This window comes from Acomys russatus, chromosome 2 (genome assembly GCF_903995435.1).
Source record: "Acomys russatus chromosome 2, mAcoRus1.1, whole genome shotgun sequence".
Lineage (NCBI taxonomy): Eukaryota > Metazoa > Chordata > Mammalia > Rodentia > Muridae > Acomys > Acomys russatus.
The window spans coordinates 37919386-37938528 of record NC_067138.1 but is presented as its reverse complement, the minus strand read 5'-3'; the positions used below and the strand labels follow the sequence as shown (position 1 = coordinate 37938528).

Genomic DNA, 19143 nt, shown 5'->3' with positions numbered 1-19143 from the left:
ACACTTAGACCACAAGTAAGATACACCCATTTATTCAAACTTGAAAGGCTGTGTGAGCGTCTCAGGCTCTCACTAAGTGTGTTCTTTACTGTTTGTCTCACCAGTCTATGTTTGAGTATCTGGTTTCCAAGATAGAAGATGACTCGAATGAGTAAAGAATAGGCATAAAAACAGAGAAAGGGTGGGCAGCTCACAGAAAGATACAGAAAAACCCCCATGTGCATGGACAAGACTCACTAAGCCCAACAAGCTTAGTTGTGGGCTGCCTGTTGCCTGTGGGTCCAACACTTTCTCTTTTATTTTCAGACTGGGGTTTGTAATAATAACCCTTTGGCTTTACTGGTGCAAAGCCCATTTATTAATACCACTACTGGCATCCCATGATACATGGAATGCAGCATACATGTTTCTACCTTTTCTTATTTTTCTTTTAAAGACAGGGTCTCCTGTAGTCTAAGCTTGCCTTGAACTCATCACTGTGTACCAGAGGGTGACCTTGAACTCCTGATCACCCTCTGCATTTACATTTAAGCCCTGGGATTATAGACATGCACCACTATACCAAAATTTTCTACTGTGATACAAACAAAACAACAACAACAAAGGAAGAGCAAGCAGATAGCCAAGTGACTTTTTTATGGTCACACTTCTAAGAAATCAGCCCTCTCAATGCTCTGTGGTTTGGATAGACACCTTCATCAATACAATGCATTAACTGTTCACAGTACAAACCCATCCCAAAGCTAAAGATAAAACAAGAATTGCACCAACTGACCCCCAGAAAAGAGCTCGACACAAAAGCCATAGCTGTTCAAAACTGACAGATGAATGAGCACAGAAGTTTAAGAAAGTAAACAAAAACTCTTTCAGAAGCTTGAGAAAACTGTCTCCTCTCTGGAAAACACTATGAAATGGCTCAGTTCTCCAAGAGGGTACAGGAAAGGCTTTATAAACACTGCCATAATACCAAATGTTTCACATCCAACAACACAGTGAAAATACAGATGACGGGGATGGAAAAAGAATGAGGTACCCCTCCATGCAGCGGATGGCAAAGGACCAACCAGGGCCCACGCTCCTGTCAACAGTGTTCCTTAGGAAAACACTGAACACAAAGGGGATTGAGAGATTGATCACACCTATTTTTCTCAGCCATTTTAGCCTTTGTGTTTGACGAATGCTGACAAACTAAGAAATTGGGTTTCACCTGTGAGGCCTGTCACTCTTGATATTTTAGAAACCCCACTATCTGGAATACGCTAGGAAGCCTAAACATTAAGTATAAAGATTACTTCATAAATGATTTCCAAGGACAAAAATTATCTTTATTTTTCATCCCTTTTACATATTTTGTCACTAGGCCGTGTGTACACAACTAATGCCAGAAGGGGGTGGGGCAGAGAGAGAAGTTACACAGTAAGAGGATGCAAAGTTCTACTGTGATTGGCATGGAGCTTCGGAGGCAATAGTACTGCCCATCTCATGGGACCAGAAGATGGCAGGGTCAGAGCTTCAGTTCTAGTCTTACCCTCATCAAGACATATGCTAAGCATTCTGGGTGGGAGAATATATACATAATTGTGATAGCAATCTCAAATTCATCCATTCATATTCTTTCCCATAGTGGGAGAGTCACCACACCAACCGAGCCGTAAGGAGGGGATTGGTATGGAATTACACCAAGTTCAACTATAAGGTGAGGGTAATGCTTTGCTCCGAAACCCAGCAGCTGCCGTCCTCAAACTTTCAAATGATGTAGTACTCCATCAGTCCAGACTGTTAGGATGCTGTGTTTTCCTGAAATGCCTTCAGATTCTAATTAAAGCCTAAACCTATAGAAGATCCCTTCTCATAGGCCTTCCTTCTAAAAATTATTTTGCCGAATTACGTAGTGGAAGCCAAACTGCTGACCAGTGTAACATTCTTACACATACCTTCAGAACGATGTTTTTGCCTGAATCCCAAGCTCTCCATACCATCATGTTAACAGGCCATACGGAATTAAAGGAATCCCTCTAATAAAGCAAGTGAGACTGTACCCACCAACTTATCACTTCACTTTTAAGGAGGAAATGTGGGGAACAGATGAAACCTTCTCAAGAAACTGCCCACAATTTTAAGAAATTAACTGCCATTTGTGTTTTGGTTTTGGTTTTACATGGCAGTTTTTTGTTTTTTGTTTTTTGTTTTTTTTTTTTTTTCCTTTGCTGGCAGCAGAAGAAATGGGATCAGCTACCTGTTTCTGGCAGTGGCCTTGCCTTTGTGCCTAAGAGCCCCGAGAGCAGAACCATGGACCCCAGCAGTCTCCACCAAACAACCTCATGGTTATTAACTGCACATTTTTAACAATTTTATCTGTGCACGTGTTGACTATGTCATTTGCTTTCCAATTTTGTGCTCATCAAAACAGAGGAAGTCTCCCACCTGAGCAGACCATCAGCAGACAGTTGGGGTTCCATAGCTCATCAGCCAAAAGAGATGGCGCCTTATTTAACAAGGACAGCTTTGGTGGTCCACACACAACACAGTTTCCTTTGCGGTTATGTTGTTGATGTTGTTCATATATCTTTTTGTTAAAGTTGGTTGCTTGTATGTCTTGGAAATAGTGTCTCATTACATAGCCCTAACGTGGCCTCAAACTCATGATCCTCCTGCCTCAGCCTCCACAGTGCTGGTACTACAGACATGTATTGCTACACTCAACTATGAAAATTTTCTGGAGTACAATTTTTGCACTGTGCTTTTGGTGGGGGGAGCAGGTGGGGAGAATGGAAAAAGCTCAGCAGTTAAGAACACTTGCTCCTCTTGTAAAGGACCAGGGTTCAGTTTCCAGTATCCATAGTGTGGATCACAACCATCTGTAACTCCAGTTCCAGAGGATCTGATGCCCTCCTCAGGCCTCTGCAGGCACTGGATGCAGGCAGTGCACAGACATAAATGCAGGCAAAGGGAACTTAAAAAGTAAAACAACTAAATCTTTTACTTAAGAAAAAGGGAAATAGGAACATACTGAGAACAGCAGGAGCCTAACCTGCTTTAGCAAGATCATTCTTCATACTTCAAGCTCGTGATGTTTTTCTGCTGCTAATTTCAGAAAAAAAAAAAAAAAAAAAAAAAAAAAAAGAAAGAAAGAAAGAAACACTGACTTCCTAAAGCTCATCATGTTGACCATACATGTAACCCTAACTCTTGAGGTATAGGGGCAGGAGGACACAAGATCGGGGTCAGCGAGTTCCAGGCCAGCTTGGGCTACATAAGACAGTCTCAAAAAACAAAGCAACACACACACACACAGAGAAAGAAGTAAAACTATTATCTTCTTTGTCACTGGTCTTCAAGCTGAAACACACCCCTTCAGATGTTCTTCCAGGCGCCATTAAAAGCCCAGCCCCATCAAGTGGCAGCCCATCTAGTCCTCTCAAGGAGAAAATGGGGAACACAGGTTTTGCAGGGAATTCCACCTACCCTCCTCTACTTGTCCCTGGGCAAGCTGCTTCATTTTTCTCAACTTCGCATTTCAGACAGGTCCCTTGGTGGCAGGAACCATTTCCAGAGGTGTAAAGAAACTTAGGGGCTTGGGACCAAGCCCAGCCGGAGGCCTGACATAAAGATGCTTTCAGTCACAGGACACGCTTCATGTTCTGTCAGAGATGAATTCTGCTTAGAAACAGTAGTTTGCATGCTCCCTCTGAGATTAGGAGGGCTTCTTGATTCCTTTGATTGCAACTCTATAGGTTGAAAAACATAATTAAGCTAGACATTCTCGGAAAGCACATTTACATTAATATTAATTAATGCAAACAGCTGCCTGAGAAAGCCAGCCAGATCAAACTGTTACTTGGTCAGGTGTGACATCCCATTGTTCTCCAGTTATGAGTCATTTAAGTTAATGGCTTACTCCCTCCTTGAGCTACAGTTAAATACCAAAGAACTGCAACCGCACAAAGAAACTGCTTCCTGAAATACTACAGCCAGCGTGTTCACACTGGAGCTACAATTCAGTGCAACAATAAAGAATGTCCCATTCTTAGTCAAAGAACTGTTATCTTTCCTAACTGAGCAAGAAAAAGATAAGCAAGCTTTCAAGTGAGCATTTCGATGGCCCATTGCCCATCCTTCACCCTCAGAGTCCTTGATTCCCAATACAGGTATTAGCCTTTAACCTCTGGCTCCTTTACAGGATCCCACACTCGGGATCCACTAATTTCAACAACAAGAGCTGTAAACGTCCTGAACAGATGCAAGGGCTGGACCACAGCTACTATTTGGTACCTGATATATCCTGAGATGTGCAAACATCCCCTCCCTTTTTGGTCGTCACGTCATATATATTTGCCAGGCGTGGTGATGTATGTCTTTCAAACCAGCACTTGCGAGGCAGAGGCAAGTGAGTCTCTGGGAGATTGATGCCAGCCTGGGCTACATAATAAGACCTTAGCCCAAAACATGGTCACAATGAACCACACCTAACTCTTACTTTCCAAATTATTATAAAGTCACAGACACACTGTTGGCATAGGTTTAGTGCTCACTGTCATGAGAGTTTAGTCCACATAGCTCTACAATCCTGCAGTAGGAGGGAAGAAAATGAGTGAGTGTGATTTAGGGATGGGTGAATAAAGACAGAGAGCCTGACTGTGGCATGCTAACATGGTCCGACTAGAACAGCATTTAGAAGCAGCATAGGAGAACAGGGACTAGGGAAACTGTAAAGGGATGAATCACTTAACGGGTCCCTTCACCCGTGTGAGCCTCAGTTTGAGCCTCTCTAAATGAAATGTTTGCAGCATAAATCTTCTAGCTCTAAAGATAACCCGGAAGGCTGTTCAGATATCAGAATTAGCATGTCATCTTTGTAAACAGCAGTTACCAGCATAGAGATGATAAGTAATAGACATTTCTAGACTACATAGTCCCCACAAAGCAAACGCTATTTAGGAAATGAAAAAGAACAACTGGGGATTTTTGTGTGTTATTTGCTTTGTTTTGTTTTTGAAAGGGGCTCTTATGTAGCCAGCTTGCCCTGAAAGTCACTAAGCAACCAAGGATGACCTTAGTTAGCCTCTCCCTCAATCCGGTATCTATGAAACCTGCAGAAATTATAAATAACAGCTCTCTCTCTCTCTCTCTCTCTCTCTCTCTCTCTCTCTCTCTCTCTCTCTCTGTAGGGAAAAATGATTTAAAATATTTTTCAGTAGACCTTAGACTACTAACTGTACAGGAAAATGAACTATAAGCACTTTCAAGTTATTTAAAACATATGAAATTGAAAGGCTAAGTACTCGGAAACATTAATAAAAGGAATTTAAAAGTGAATGGTATACAGTGAGAGGGTTTGAATGGAAGTTGAAACTTCTGAATTTCTGCTCCAAAGAAGTAATATCTGCATAATCTACATTTATAATTGGGTATTTATGGCTCATATAGTTTTCTTTTAATAGCTGTCATGAGGCTTATTTGAAACGCAAGAGTTGGCCTAATAGGATGGCAAACTGACTTGCAAAGTAAAACAGCATTGGTAAATGAATGCAATGTTTTTATTCGTGCATAACAGGATTTATATACATCCATTAAAACACACATATATAACCAGGTGCATTACCCAAATGTTCAGTTACAAAGGACATGAACAGTTGTCTGTCCACGGCAATTTCACTTCTGGTTTTGTTTTGAGTTGGGTTTTTCTTTCTTTCTTTCTTTCTTTCTTTTTTACACAAATCATCGCTTGCAAGCACTGATGTTAAAAACAGAAAAACAGCCTAGTACACAGTGGCTATAAATGCCAAATCAATTTTCAGCAGATAATAAAGTCCATGTTTTACAATCAGCAATGCACTGTTTTACTACCCAAAAATGTAAGCTAATAATATATAGCTCTCCTAAATGGAAAATGCAGATATGCTGTTAAAAAATGGGCCAACTGTGAGAGGATGGATCATTTCTGCAGGGACCTTCTCAAAGCTATGTGTAAGTGTTTTGAAAATATCACATGATGTGGCCATGTGTTAAAAATTACAGCCAGTTAAGTTCTCTGCTAGGAAAAATATGTGGGCAATTTATGAAATGCACTCCAGGATGGAGATGTCTTAAGTAAAACCAGATTTTCAAAACAAACCTTTTTTCCCCCTTTTGGAAACTTGAACTTAAAAAAAAAAAAAAAAAGTTGCAGGCACATCTGGAGAGCAGGACCATTGAGAAAGGGTGGTCTGACCTAAGGCTCGCCATCTTCTGAAAGGACAGCACTATTTCTGGGCCCCAGGGACTGTGACCGCTTACTGTCCTTTTAAGGACACAGTCCTGAGCACATTCTGTAGGTTAACACATGTTATTTGATAACAGTACACAGGGACTGAGGAAAATATAAATGTTTCAGAAAACCTGGGGTCACTTTCTCTTGGAACAGTATAATTCCAAGGTCTCCCTAACTTCCATAAAGAGCATTTCCTTCTCTTAAACACAAGGATCGGCTTGTCAAAAGGAAAAAAAAAAAGTGACAGGCAGTGAAGTCATATTTCCTTCTAAGTGAGTTAAATAACTTTCAAATAGTTTATTTCTCTAAAGCATGCGCAACCTCCTCCGAGTTTTCATAGCTCGTTTTGTAACAGTATGTTATCAACAACCAACAAAAGGAGGGGCGTTATTTTCCCAAAACAGTTCTACAAAACCCTAAATTAAAACTTCTTCTCCACCAACCCACTCCCAGGGTGCTGTGTATCTGAACAGGCTCAGCGTCTGCACATCTGTTTCTAGTGACTCCAAATTTTATAAAAGAGGTCTTAGATCTCAGAATTATTACATCAAGTCTGAAACAAAGAACCAGTTCTGACACTTGAACTACAAATAAATAAATCTGAAAGTTGATATTTAAATGTGTAGGCAATTTAAAAAACGGAACAATGACAGCAGGTTGTACAAACACATCTTTCCTTTTATACTTCTACATAGACTGTTTTATTAAAAATGCAGAAATACTCCCCCAAGATGGCTAAAAAAAAGTCCATTATTATAAATATACATCAAAGTATTAAAGTATGCTAAAAACATATTGAGAGGTAGTCCATCTGAAACTAGACTTAAGAAAAATAATAATACAGATGAGTGTCAAAAATAGCCAAATACAAGATCTGCTCAAGTATGGCCATCCCGGAACATGTTCACAATCACAGCCGTTGATGGTCTCTGCATCCAAGTGCAAGGTTGTCTAACACAGTGGGAGGGAACGAGGGAAGGAGGGAGGCAGGGAGGGAGGGAGGGAGAGTTGTGGGGTGGGGGGGGGGGGGAGAATACTTCCAAACACCACTATGGAACCAGTCAGATATTAACAACTTAACACTAAAGGCAGCTTGCAATGGCAGAGCCTGAAGTACAGCTCAATGCTGTGGGCTTCCTTTAAAGAGACCCTAACTAGTCCCCTCCCTATTATCACTCACAAGCTGCTCCGGTTCTAGTTTACCAAGAGATGGCACACTCTGGAAGATGCTGGTAGATCAGGTAACATCCATCTATTAAGAGCATAAAAACAAAGGATATTTGACTTGTCAAAAGATTTACATGAAGCTATGCTCCAACAGTCTGGCAAAGTAAAAATAAAACATAAGCACTTTCTCACCAATTCTACGGCATATACTGAGGGTACATTTCCTCTTTAGTTGCATGCTGTATATAAATCAAGAGAAGAACTGAAAGAGTTAAAATGATAAAATAAATGTTATCTCTTCGGCAAATTGAGTTTCCCCATATTTCAGCATCTATGCATTCCTAGTCCCCCAACAACAACAACAAACAACAACAAGCACAATCCTGAACAAATGTGTGCTTTCTGCACAGGTATCCATAGTGATGAGAACGGATCCCCGACGTGTATCCGGAAGGGAAAACATTCTTCAAACAACAGGCGATACCTACACACACTGTGGTTTCAGAAAACTGGCAGATACTGTTTCAAAACACCATCTGGGAGGTGTGCAAGCTCTGACCAAGCCCAGCCTCTTCTGCTTGCCCTACCCAAATAATCTGCACGGATCAGCCAGCTGGATGATCTCTGCATGCCCTGTCTTTATCTGCTCTGCATTCGGCACAGGACAATTTAGAGAGTTCGAGACAGCCTTTCTCACCAGGCTTGACAAACAGAGTCTCCCACCCCCTACCCCGCACCCCACCCCACTCCCGGCAGAAATCACAGAAACGCTCCAGTTTCCAAAGATAATATTTTTTTTTCTGAGGAAATTGTCACACACTATATTTCCAGGGGCACAAGAATGCCACTAATTCAGCATACTTACTTGCTTCTAAATGACCAGCACTTACATGATAACATCTAAGGACTGTGATTTAGATCAGGGGATTCCTTCTCGTGCCAAAGCTGCCTTCATTTTTGACACAAACAGTTTCTTCAAAGGCCATCTCCAAGAATTCTACCACAATCTTAAAAACTCGCTCGACAGGCAAATTCCCAGCTAAAAAGTGCAGATGACAGTCTTGAAACCCAGAACAGAAACCGCACTTCTCAGTGGAGCTAAACCCCCTGCTCAGACTGCTCAGGCAAACATCCATGGCTGTACTTCCCCTCAGCTTCAAAGACCCATCTCTCCATACCCTGCAACCCTAGGTCCAGATTTTGATAGCTTCCTTTATGCCACCTCCCCAGCACACTTTTATCACCCTCTGGCCTCTCGCTGCTGCCCTCATCCAACTCAGCAGCGGTCAGGCAGTCGGTGTTTTCCAAGCGTTTATAGAAAGCAGAGCTTCCTTCCTAGCAAGAAAAGAGGGCTCACTCACCAGGCATCCTGGAATCCAGCATATAACACACTGAAAGCAACTCTTGTGTTAAGAGGGAGCGAGGTGCGGGCTCATGCCTCCTGTTCTGGAATGTGCGGGGCGGTGGAGAGGAGGGCCATCAGAGGGGCTGGGGCGGCATGGCCCGAGGCAGGGTGCTGGGCGCGTGCGCCTGCCAGGCAGAGACAGATGGAGAGCTGACACTCCGGATTGCACTTGGAGCAGAAATGTGGAGGATGACAGGAGCACATGTGGCCTTGAACCAGCCCTGTCTCTTCAGGCCGAACAATGACAGGGACGTGTGTACAAAGTATCACAACTCCTGCCTGCCTTTCTCCACACTACCTCCTGCCCCAGTTCCAGAGCACCAAAAAAGCAGAAAGTGAAATGCAGAAAGATAAGCTAAATGCTGAATAATTCATTCACCGCCACCACCCCCTTCTCAGCTCACAGTTAACCCTTATCTTGCCAAAAGATGGCAATGTTTACTGGGCCCCCAAAAAATCACACTGAAAGGCTTCCTTCATCTTCTCAATTTAACAGGCATTATTGGGAAGTATGTTTAAAGCAAACAAGGGCACAGACCACAAGGCTTTTTTTTTCTATAAATTGATCTAGAAACCCCAAACAACCTAAAAACATCTTGCAAGACCGTGTGCTGTGCCAGTTTACTGGTCAGCACGAAGTGTAAGGAGCGTCCTTTATCAGCATCTCAGTAGCATGTGTAAAACAGAACGTGTTTTGAGGAGCAGAATCCATGCACTTTGAGTTTACTGGAGTGCTTTTGAATCCCCTGGGATCCCAAGTTGATTTCCTCCAAACACTTTCAGCCTACTTGCCTCTACTCAGCAGAGGGATCCACAGGAGACAAAAACAAAATCTTCATTGTAAAGCCTTTTCACAAGCCGAACAATCATACCCTCCTGCTTTCCGTTTTTGGGGGGGGGGCAGGGGGAGGGAGCACAGCCCTAAATGTTTATCCGGACCATGAGTAACACATAGGCAGCCGGCTTCAATGGACTCTTCCCCATTAAGCTTTAATGGACACCATGATATATAAAACTAGGAGCCTTTGTTACAGTGCTTTATCTAAAGCTGGCTATTTTCTTCTCAGCAGTCTCTCTTTAGTCCTTTGTAAAGCATCCTTGCCTCATAGGAGAAACATAAGCCAGCCTGCCTGCCTTGCATGCTTGTTTCTAAACACACAAAAATGCCAGGCAGGAGGAAAATATTATTCTCTTCCAAAACTCTTCTCTACAATTTAACACTGGTAACTCTTCCCTGGGTCTGATTGTTTGTTTTAACAACAGGGCTCACGCTGTGGTCAGTCCCTCAGGCTCCACCTCTCCACCGGACACATAGAATTCCACTAAACAATTCTACTCAGTGCTGACCAGCCAGCCAGCTCATTGACCATGAAGACAGGACCCGCCCCTTTAACTCTTGCTATTCTGGCAGCGATCAACAGTGTCTTCTGCTTATTCGATATTTCCTATAAGCACTTAGTCCTTCCTTATTGCCTTCAAGAAACTCGAAAAGACCTCATCCAAAAACAGGCAGTGCTTCTGCCCTCTATCCACTGTCTTCCAATCCTTTACCCGAGACTATTTCAAAACACAGGCACACAACATGCCCTCTGCACAAACTATATATATATAAAATCTTTAATAAACAGCATCAATCAATAAAAACTTCTACAGCTCCTGAACACTGCACCCAAGAAGAGGGCTGCTTCCGCCAGCGTACCCCTCAAAAATTCATCACTGTCAGAGACAACTGGTAAAAAGACTACAATTCATAACGATCACCCGGTTCTGTCACTAATAGTATACTACACTCTATTTATGAGGGCAATCTTTTTGTTCATCTTAGTTAGATGTCACTTGTAATGAGGTTCTGTGTAATGGATTTCAGTTCTGTGGAGCACCAAGCTCCAACATTCTTGTGACAGAAAGCGTTTATAGCATGCGTGAGTGTGATCATCAATTAAGTGCTGGCATAAGGGCCTTTATGGAATTCAGAATCCTAAATATGAAGATTTTCATTTTTTTAAAACAGTATTTTTAAGAAACCATTCAATGCTACATACCACTTTTTTTTTTAAATACTATACCTATGGTAGAAAGAAAACATTTTCACAGTGGGACACCCAACCTTTCATCAATATGCACAGTGAATCACTCCTAAAATAGAAAATTATATGACAAAATGCAATACACTTCAAGAAACCTGGATGATATCTGGTTTTAAAACCGGGTCTTAATATCGGTACACTCCAAGTTCCTAAACCACAGCTCAGAAAATTGAACTTCCATATGCTGTGTGATTATGTATCTTTTCTATGTGTAAAAAGGCTTTTTAAGCTGTTATCTGACTACAGTAATTGCCACTTTAAATTGATCCACGTCAACAAAACCTGGATCCCTGGAGATTCTCACCTAGAAGTCTGATTGCAAAGAGGGCCTGGCTGAACGTGCACAGGAGGCTAGTTCAGCGCTTTCTCAAGGAGCCTGTCCCCTTCTTTAACCCAGAGACAGGCAAAGCTGCAGCCCCATTTGGCATCTCTCCCTGAACTGGATGACCTGGGTATGTGTATCTATATACAGTTATCTAGACAGAAATAACTTTCCATCTAATAAAAAGAGCACCAGGAGCCAAGATCTCTAACATCGAAATTGTATAATAAAAATAGACAATCAATATCATGATGGACGCATTGCCATAGGTGAATGGGGAACAGCAGCAGACAAGAAACAGAGTATGCATTCTCAAAGTTTTCTCCTAAAAAAAAAAAAAAAAAAACAGTGTCCTGCATCTGCATCAGTACATATTTTATGAAATTAAATTATTTTCAAAACAACAAAGAATACACTAATGACCAATTAAGCACTTTCTCAGAAAAGTTGGGGCCATTAATACATGCATTTTAATTTAGCAGGAAGATGATTTTTTTTGAAAGGCACATTTAAAATGAGAGTTGTCTACATCATCCCTTTCCAAGCCAGCAAATTTAGCCAATAATGAAATGTTGGAATCATTAAAAAAAAAAAAAAAAAAAAAAAAAAAGTACATGAGTAGGTTTGTGACGTTCACCTCACATCACACATCATCGAAGTGTTGCCATACTGCGCCCCTTCCACGGCAGGACGGCACTACTGTACACAATCTTCCTTTGTTCCTATTTGACTCTGGCACGGAGACCAGCAGTCTAGTGGCATTATCTGCAGCAAATGAGAGCTCTCCACCCTGGTGAAAAGAGAATTTGAGCAAGAGCTTTTCCAGGGCATCTTCTCAACTTCCCTCTCTGTTTCTTCCAGGCTGGGGTGATACGCTGTTGACTGAACAGGGTGGGTATATGGAGGTGAGTTAATTCAAAGGATCTGGAACCTCATTGATCCTGATTAAAAGCCATACACCCAACCAAATACTCTCCTACCCCCATCTGCTCTGGCCTGCCACCAGCTATTCAATACAAGAGAATTAATAGTTTCAGATATGCTAACCGGCCCAATAAAGGCACTCATTTAAGCAAGGCTGCATTAACAACTCGAAAAAAACAAGGGCAAACTAGGTTCAAATGGAGCATTTTACTTCTAGTTGGCTTTAACAAAGCTGAATGAGGTTTATTCTGACTTTTTATGTGCAAGACTTGATAAACTGAATGAGAAGGCACTCAATGATCAGCCAACGAGCATTGATGAATGGTCATTAAGACACCCGCCCCCCCCCCCCCTTCTCTAAGGGAGACCCTTCCACAAAGTGGCACACCAGCTTGAAAGGGCGGATTCACAAATGTCCAGATTCCTCTGCTTGCTTGTTTCACTTTCCATTTCAGACCACTGGCCACCAAATGAGGCTGACATATTGGAAAATAATGTTTTATGGGCGAGTGGTAAAAAATAAAATGGAGGCATTAGCTCTGCTTTCAAATTCAAATCTTCTAGTTTTGTCAGACCCCAAAGGTTTTGATTTTCCACCCAGCTGGAAGCTATTAGTGATTTCTAAAGGCATCCCACTGACAGGGCAAACCTACCTAATGTGTGAGCTGTTGGGCTGAGGGCGATGGACCTCTCTGGATGATTTCCTAACTTCTCATCACTTTGTCAGTCGATTAAATAGATACAACAGCCAGTAAAAATGTACATTAATTTGTTTCTGCCACTGAAAGACATTTGAAACTGTATTAAATAAAGGCCATAATAGATTGTCTCCTGACAAAGATAAATCCAATTATACTTCATCTGCAAGAAAAACAAACAGTGTATGTTTTAGGCTACAAGGTAAGTAAGACACAGCCAACCACAAAGAAATGAGGTGGATAGAAAATGAGTCGTAAAGTTCACTGAGTGCTCCATCACAGTGAGAGGTTAGCTGTCATCTTTTCTGAAAAAACATCTGCTGTAAAGAGCTAGACACATTCAGGTAATTTCTAGTATTTTCTTTGGGGAGAATGATTGGCAAGCCTTTGCACCTCCCCAACTGTCAGCTGGCAAATAGAAAGAAACCCCAAGAACTTTGCTTAAATGACAAAAGAATAGTGTTTTGACTGCCACCTTAAGAACCTGAAGGGTGTCAAAACATCATGGGGTCAAAGGTTCTTTAGGGCTGTCCTAGAGGCCTAAGTGCTAAGCAGTAAGATACAGGGGGAATAAAAAGAAACGTGCTTGAGAGAGGAAGCTGGTCTTAATAGGTGATTATACAGACATTACAGAGGCAGAAAGGGTTGTTTTGTTTGGATCACTTGCAACTAGATGGGCAAGGCTTCCCTCCTTTCTGTGGAAAACATGCTATGCGGTCCTTTGAGAAATCATACTCTATGAGGACAGTGGAAGGCAGAGAGCAAATTGGTTACAATACAGCCTCTACCCTTCACCTAGGATTTTTGAATCTCTATTAGACTATGTGGGTTGACAATGGGCTCTAAAACTAACTTGAAACTTCCAGCCCTAAAAATAACTTCAGAGAATAATGTCTTCTTATAAGCCAGTCTCTGTGATATTTTTCTCCATAACCACGTTTATTAAGAAAAAAACAAAAAAGAAAAGCAGCATGTTCTCAAGCATTTTGTAAGTTTTTAAAGTAATGTATCTGATTTTTGGGCTCTGGTCAACATACATTATCCAGTTGCGTATGGTGATGCCTCCCTTTAATCACAAGACTCAGGAGACAGAGTCAGGCGAATCTCTGGATATTTGAGATCAACCTGGTCTACATAGCAAGGTCTAGGCCAGTCAGAACTACATAGTAAGACCCTGTGTCTAAAATAAAAAAAAAGGAAGGAAGGAAGAAAGAAAGGAAGGAAGGAAGGAAGGAAAATGAGAGACAGTAAGAGAGATAAAAAAAAAAAACCCAATACACACATACCCTACATATGAAAGCAAACACATCTATTATTATATATATCACTTGCTGGCAGTAAATAGAACCTGTATCTGTAATTATCATTTATTTATTTATAATAGTGACAGTGTCTTTATAGTATCACAATTTACAATATGGTTTTTGTAATAGACAACTTTTGACTTTCATAAACTAATATTTAAGAAATTCTAAAAATCTGTAAATTGCCTTAACACTCACATTGGTTGAACATTATTTTAAGTAAATGAAACTTAACCTTACTAATGCTCTTAAAAGTAGATCTCTCTGGAGGGAAAAACGGTTCAAATTCTCTTTTCTTTTTAGTGTTTAAATAAAAACAACATGTCTATTCTAACCCATTACACAGAATACTAGCTCTACTGACTCTCTTTTCAAATAAAATCATCATTTTTCTGATAAAAAGAGCAAGTGAGCAAGAGAGGGACAGAGAGAGAGAGAGAGAGAGAGAGAGAGAGAGAGAGAGAGAGAGAGAGAGAGAGAGAGAGATCTTTAAAAGATGTACTTGCACACAAATCTGCAGATAAGTTAACCTTTCCTTCTCCATCACATTCTCTAGCCACTAAATCCACTGGGATGAGATAGAAGGTACCTAACTGCTCAGCCCTATCCTTGTGACAAGGCCTGTAACACTATATGGAAAACCTTTGTCTCAATATCACCACCTTCCCATCCTGACGAAAATGCAAGGGTGATGGCGTATGCTCCAGTGAACTTTCCCTCCTCTCAGCACCAGAGACAAAAACCCCCGCAGCTCTGCTGTGTGCAGGCGGCCATCTGGACAGCTTCCCCTCAAAGCCCAGCCCACACCACACTGCAGGCAAGAGCTCTGTGGGGCTATTCATGACATACCAATTTCACATTTTCTGCTTGTAGGCTTGCAACAATAAGTGCTAATGAGGACTATGAATGACAATGCTAAAGACAATAAAAAGGTCTCCAAAGCCCCTGCATATGGAGACACTGTTTGCAAAACTTCACCTTCTGTTACAGCACTTTAAGAATCTAAAGGATTAAAAACAAAAAGAAAAAAAAAAAAAAAGGAAAACAATAAGATGATCAAAGCACAACGGAATCCTTAGGCTTTCCAGAGAAAGCAATCTGTATAAGGCCAGCAAACAACAGACTTTTACCAATGTCATGAATGCATGAGGCACTTTTAGGTTCTATTGCCTTTGTATCTTAGCCAGGAAGCTCACTGAAGAAGTACTTCTTGCTAAACACTGACCCACCAGCACCTGTGAGCCTGAGAAGCATTGATCCCAAATTGATTCTAAGTAGCACGATGCCCCTCATCATTCTTTGGCCTAGTAGTAAATATTCCACACATTTTTAAATAAATAAAAAGGCAAACTGGTTCTCTTCTGATAACATCTGTTCTTAAAAGTCAATGTAATAGCAGAGGCTTAGAGGAGTGCCACAAGTTCAAATCCTGCCTGAGCTACATAGCAAATTCCAGGCCAGCTGGAGATTTGGAATAAGAGGCTATCTCAAAACAAATAACAAGTAATAATACTTTAGAAATAATAACAATGCTGCAATGGTTATGCGTAATGCCACTTTGTTTTTGCCATTTTCCAAATATTCTAAAATGAGCATTATTACTTTTTGAATCAAATATATTCTATATAATATATATTGTTTTCAATTCAATGGAAGAACAGAACAAAAAGCATAAACATAGGAACATTTTAAACATCAATTTAAAAAGTCTTCTTGCTATGGTTAGAGGAACTACCTAGTAGTTAATTCTTTTCATTTACACAGACTTAACACTTTCAACAAAATCCACCAGGTGGAGCAAAGACACAGCAATACAAGGATCCGAGACTTTTTTTTTTTTTTTTCTTTCTTTTTTTTTTTTTTTTTTTTTGGTGTGTGTGTGTGTGTGTGTGTGTGTGTGTATGTTATCTCTAACAAACTCCCACCTTTTCTCCATATTGAAAATTCTTAAAATCTATGCACATATACTAATTTGTTCCATTTGTATATAGATTCAAACTTATAAAACACACACGTACACACTTTTAGCTATACTGAATTCTATTACCAAATTCCATTCCAAAATATGCTTTACTTGCCCAAATAATTCCCAGTAGAGCATATCTGCTGCAGCACCAAGGTGAATTATAAAATTAATGTTTTATAATGACCCCAGAGGTGTTCGGCACTCATACCCATCCCCCACACGAGATCAGGCAGACTATAATCCAATGCTGTATAGCCTGAAATATAGAAAATATAGTGGAGTGCTTCCAATCTTTGAAACTCAGCTCAGTTCACTTAGAAACTTCAACACTTACTTCAACTTAGCAAAACCATTCTTAATTTTAAGTCTCATTAACATCTTCAGAAAATTTGTCAAAATTGCCTTTTATGTAAAAAGGTCCCTTCTTCATTCCTTTTGGCAAAGTGACCCAAGGACAAGGTTGCTAACAGGACTGTTAGCCTGTACTTGGCCAGAGTGAGTACTACCTAGTCTCTCTTTCTCCAGATCACTTTTTTCTCTCCATTTTGTTCCAGGTTAAAGGAGTAAAATCACCTGAAAACCACAGGTCTAACCATTTCTCTTTCAGTCTTTCAAAGACCTCTCCTGCTAAACCCAATTCTGGACGTTAGCTACTTCCACCTGCATTCCAGAGAGCTGTGACTGAAGAAAGGAAGAAAGAAAGAAAGAAAGGAGAGGGGGGAGGGGGGAGGGAAGGAGGGAGAGAGAGAGAGGGAGAGGGAGAGAAACCCTAGCAAAAGTTGAGAGCTCAGGAGGCATGGTGGGGGGGGGGTGTCATGAAGAGTGTCTGTAGAGGAAGAGTTGGGAATATTGACAGTTGCTAGGAATATCTACTTACACTTCTTTTCCCATATGCACAAGGATGATAAAAGGAGAAATGCTCTGAAGGAAATGCATCAGGCTGCTACAGAAACAGGAACAAGCTTGCCCACAGGCAACTCCAGGCAGAGCTACTTAAAGCCTCTGGCTAACAGACATTCAGGCCAGCTCCAAGGCCAGGTACATCAGGCTAGGCCACCTCTTTAAATGATTATACACTTTCCTCTAGCACACACAGTATACAAATACTCAAACACAGATATTATCTCCACAAGCAAAATATGAATAAAAAGGTTTAAAAAAAAAAAAAAAAAAAAAAAAAACAATTCCCATGAAAGTCTTTTCTACAAGATCCACCTTCATCATCATTTGGGGGAAAGACCCCATTGCCAGGAGAAGAGTTAAGTTTGTGCACTCATCAAAAGAACAAACTGCTCTTTTTACTTGCCCATAACTCTTATTTATGTTTACACAGGCAAACATGTGCCAACTAAAGGGCAAATGTCCTACAGAGTGCATGACAGAATCCTAATGAGGTAGTTGGAAAAAACCAAATGACTGCATCCGCATACACAGTCACACTTTCCTCTGATTTCCAAGGAAAAAGTACCACCACCCTTACTCCCCGCCCACAGGGAGGGCACTTCATCAGTCAGCACTCTAGATGAAGAAAGGGACAGCTTTCCTCTGGGGAAGGTAACATCTAATTATGTCCAGGAGATCTCCCAAATGGCTCCATCTCCAAGCAAGTCTTAGAATATTTTCCACTGTGCGACACCCCCAAAGTTGGCCATATTGCTGACCAATATTATGTCGCACCATCTCCTTCTTCATCAAAGGGTACATGCCCCCTCCGACTGCAAATGTCAACACTATATACAAATTCCAAGGAAAAAGAGAAATATCCGATCTCAACAATTCTATAGCTTTTCTTTCAAAAACAGGATTTTCTATTTTCAAAAACGAATAAACAAACCATCTCAGAACTGTTAGTTCCACACTAAATTATTATTAGTGACTCTGACTCCATAATAGTATCACACAGGATGCTATCACACAATGCTGAAAAATAAGATCTCAGTAAACTAAGGCCAGTCTCCTGTTGGGTAATGTGTTGGAGGGACTGGGATTGTTGCATTGCAAGGCCAGGAGTACAAAATGAAAGAGCCACATGTTTAAATTCTTTGCAGAACAAGAAAAGCCAAAGCCTATCTGTCAGCACAGACCAGAAGGGATGAGCAGGGGACTCCGCACTGGCAGGATTCTCTCGGATTCGCAGCCAAACCCTCCTTACACACAATGCCTCCTGAAAGAAAGGAACCCAGGCGTGAACCAGCCTGATGCTTGCGGACAGACAGGGCTGGCCTTGCAGGATGTCAGAGCGCCAGGAGGCTGCAGGAGACACTGGATTTTGCACACTCCCAGGCTGACTGTTTTGCTCTTCAGGTAATTAAACAAGGAAGCTGGCTGCTGGGTTAGAGCCTGACCCTGAGGCCTTGGCTCCATGGTTCTGCATATCAACTTCCTCAAGAACTGCCTGGAGCATCGTGGAACACTCTCCTCTCACTCTCAAGCATTTCCTTCTCCTCCCCTTCCAAAATCCGACCCAGAAACAATTCCTGCTGCCTCCGAAAACATCCATGCATGGATCTGAATTTACAGGCAGGAAAAGTCTCTCAGCCACTCCCTGACATCACTCTGAACATTTTAGAAATAAAAAGAAAGTATCCAGATCACAAGGTTAGTGGAATTTCACACAAAACAAAGCCAGGTCCTACAGAAGTATCTTAATCACAATGGGGTAAAAAGAAAACTTTAGTTTTAATGCCTGCTTGCTTGATTAAAGGGTAAATCTTCAAATTGAGTACATTCTCCTAAAAGTGGTTTCTGACAGCCTCATTCACAAATGAAATATTTCTTGTAATTGTAATTTATATAATTGTTTCAAGTTTTGACAATTGTCATTAAGACGAGGAATTGTTTGCTACCTATGTTTGATTTCACCAAGAATCATATTTAAATGAAATTCTTATGTACAGTATCAACATGAAGGTAAAAACAATATCTCCTAAAAGATAAGAACGTCATGTTTCTGTGCGTATCAAGCAATGACTAAGCGCCATGCACAGGCTAGAATCGCCCTTCATTTCAAAATCCACAGA

The 19143-nt window shown here is 41.1% G+C and overlaps 1 protein-coding gene across 5 annotated transcripts in view; it reads right to left on the bottom strand.

Moving 5' to 3' along the window:
* Runx1t1 (RUNX1 partner transcriptional co-repressor 1) overlaps positions 1-19143 on the bottom strand; it is a 150651-nt gene that overhangs the window by 99426 nt on the left and 32082 nt on the right. Inside the window, exon 1 of one of the 5 annotated variants that reach the window (XM_051160506.1) lies at positions 8779-9115. The exons of the other annotated variants lie outside the window; for them this stretch is intronic. Coding sequence (XP_051016463.1) covers positions 8779-8800 — 22 coding nt within the window. The 5' untranslated portion in view covers positions 8801-9115. Of the gene's footprint in view, positions 1-8778; positions 9116-19143 lie in introns of those variants that run through there. 5 annotated transcript variants of the gene reach the window in all.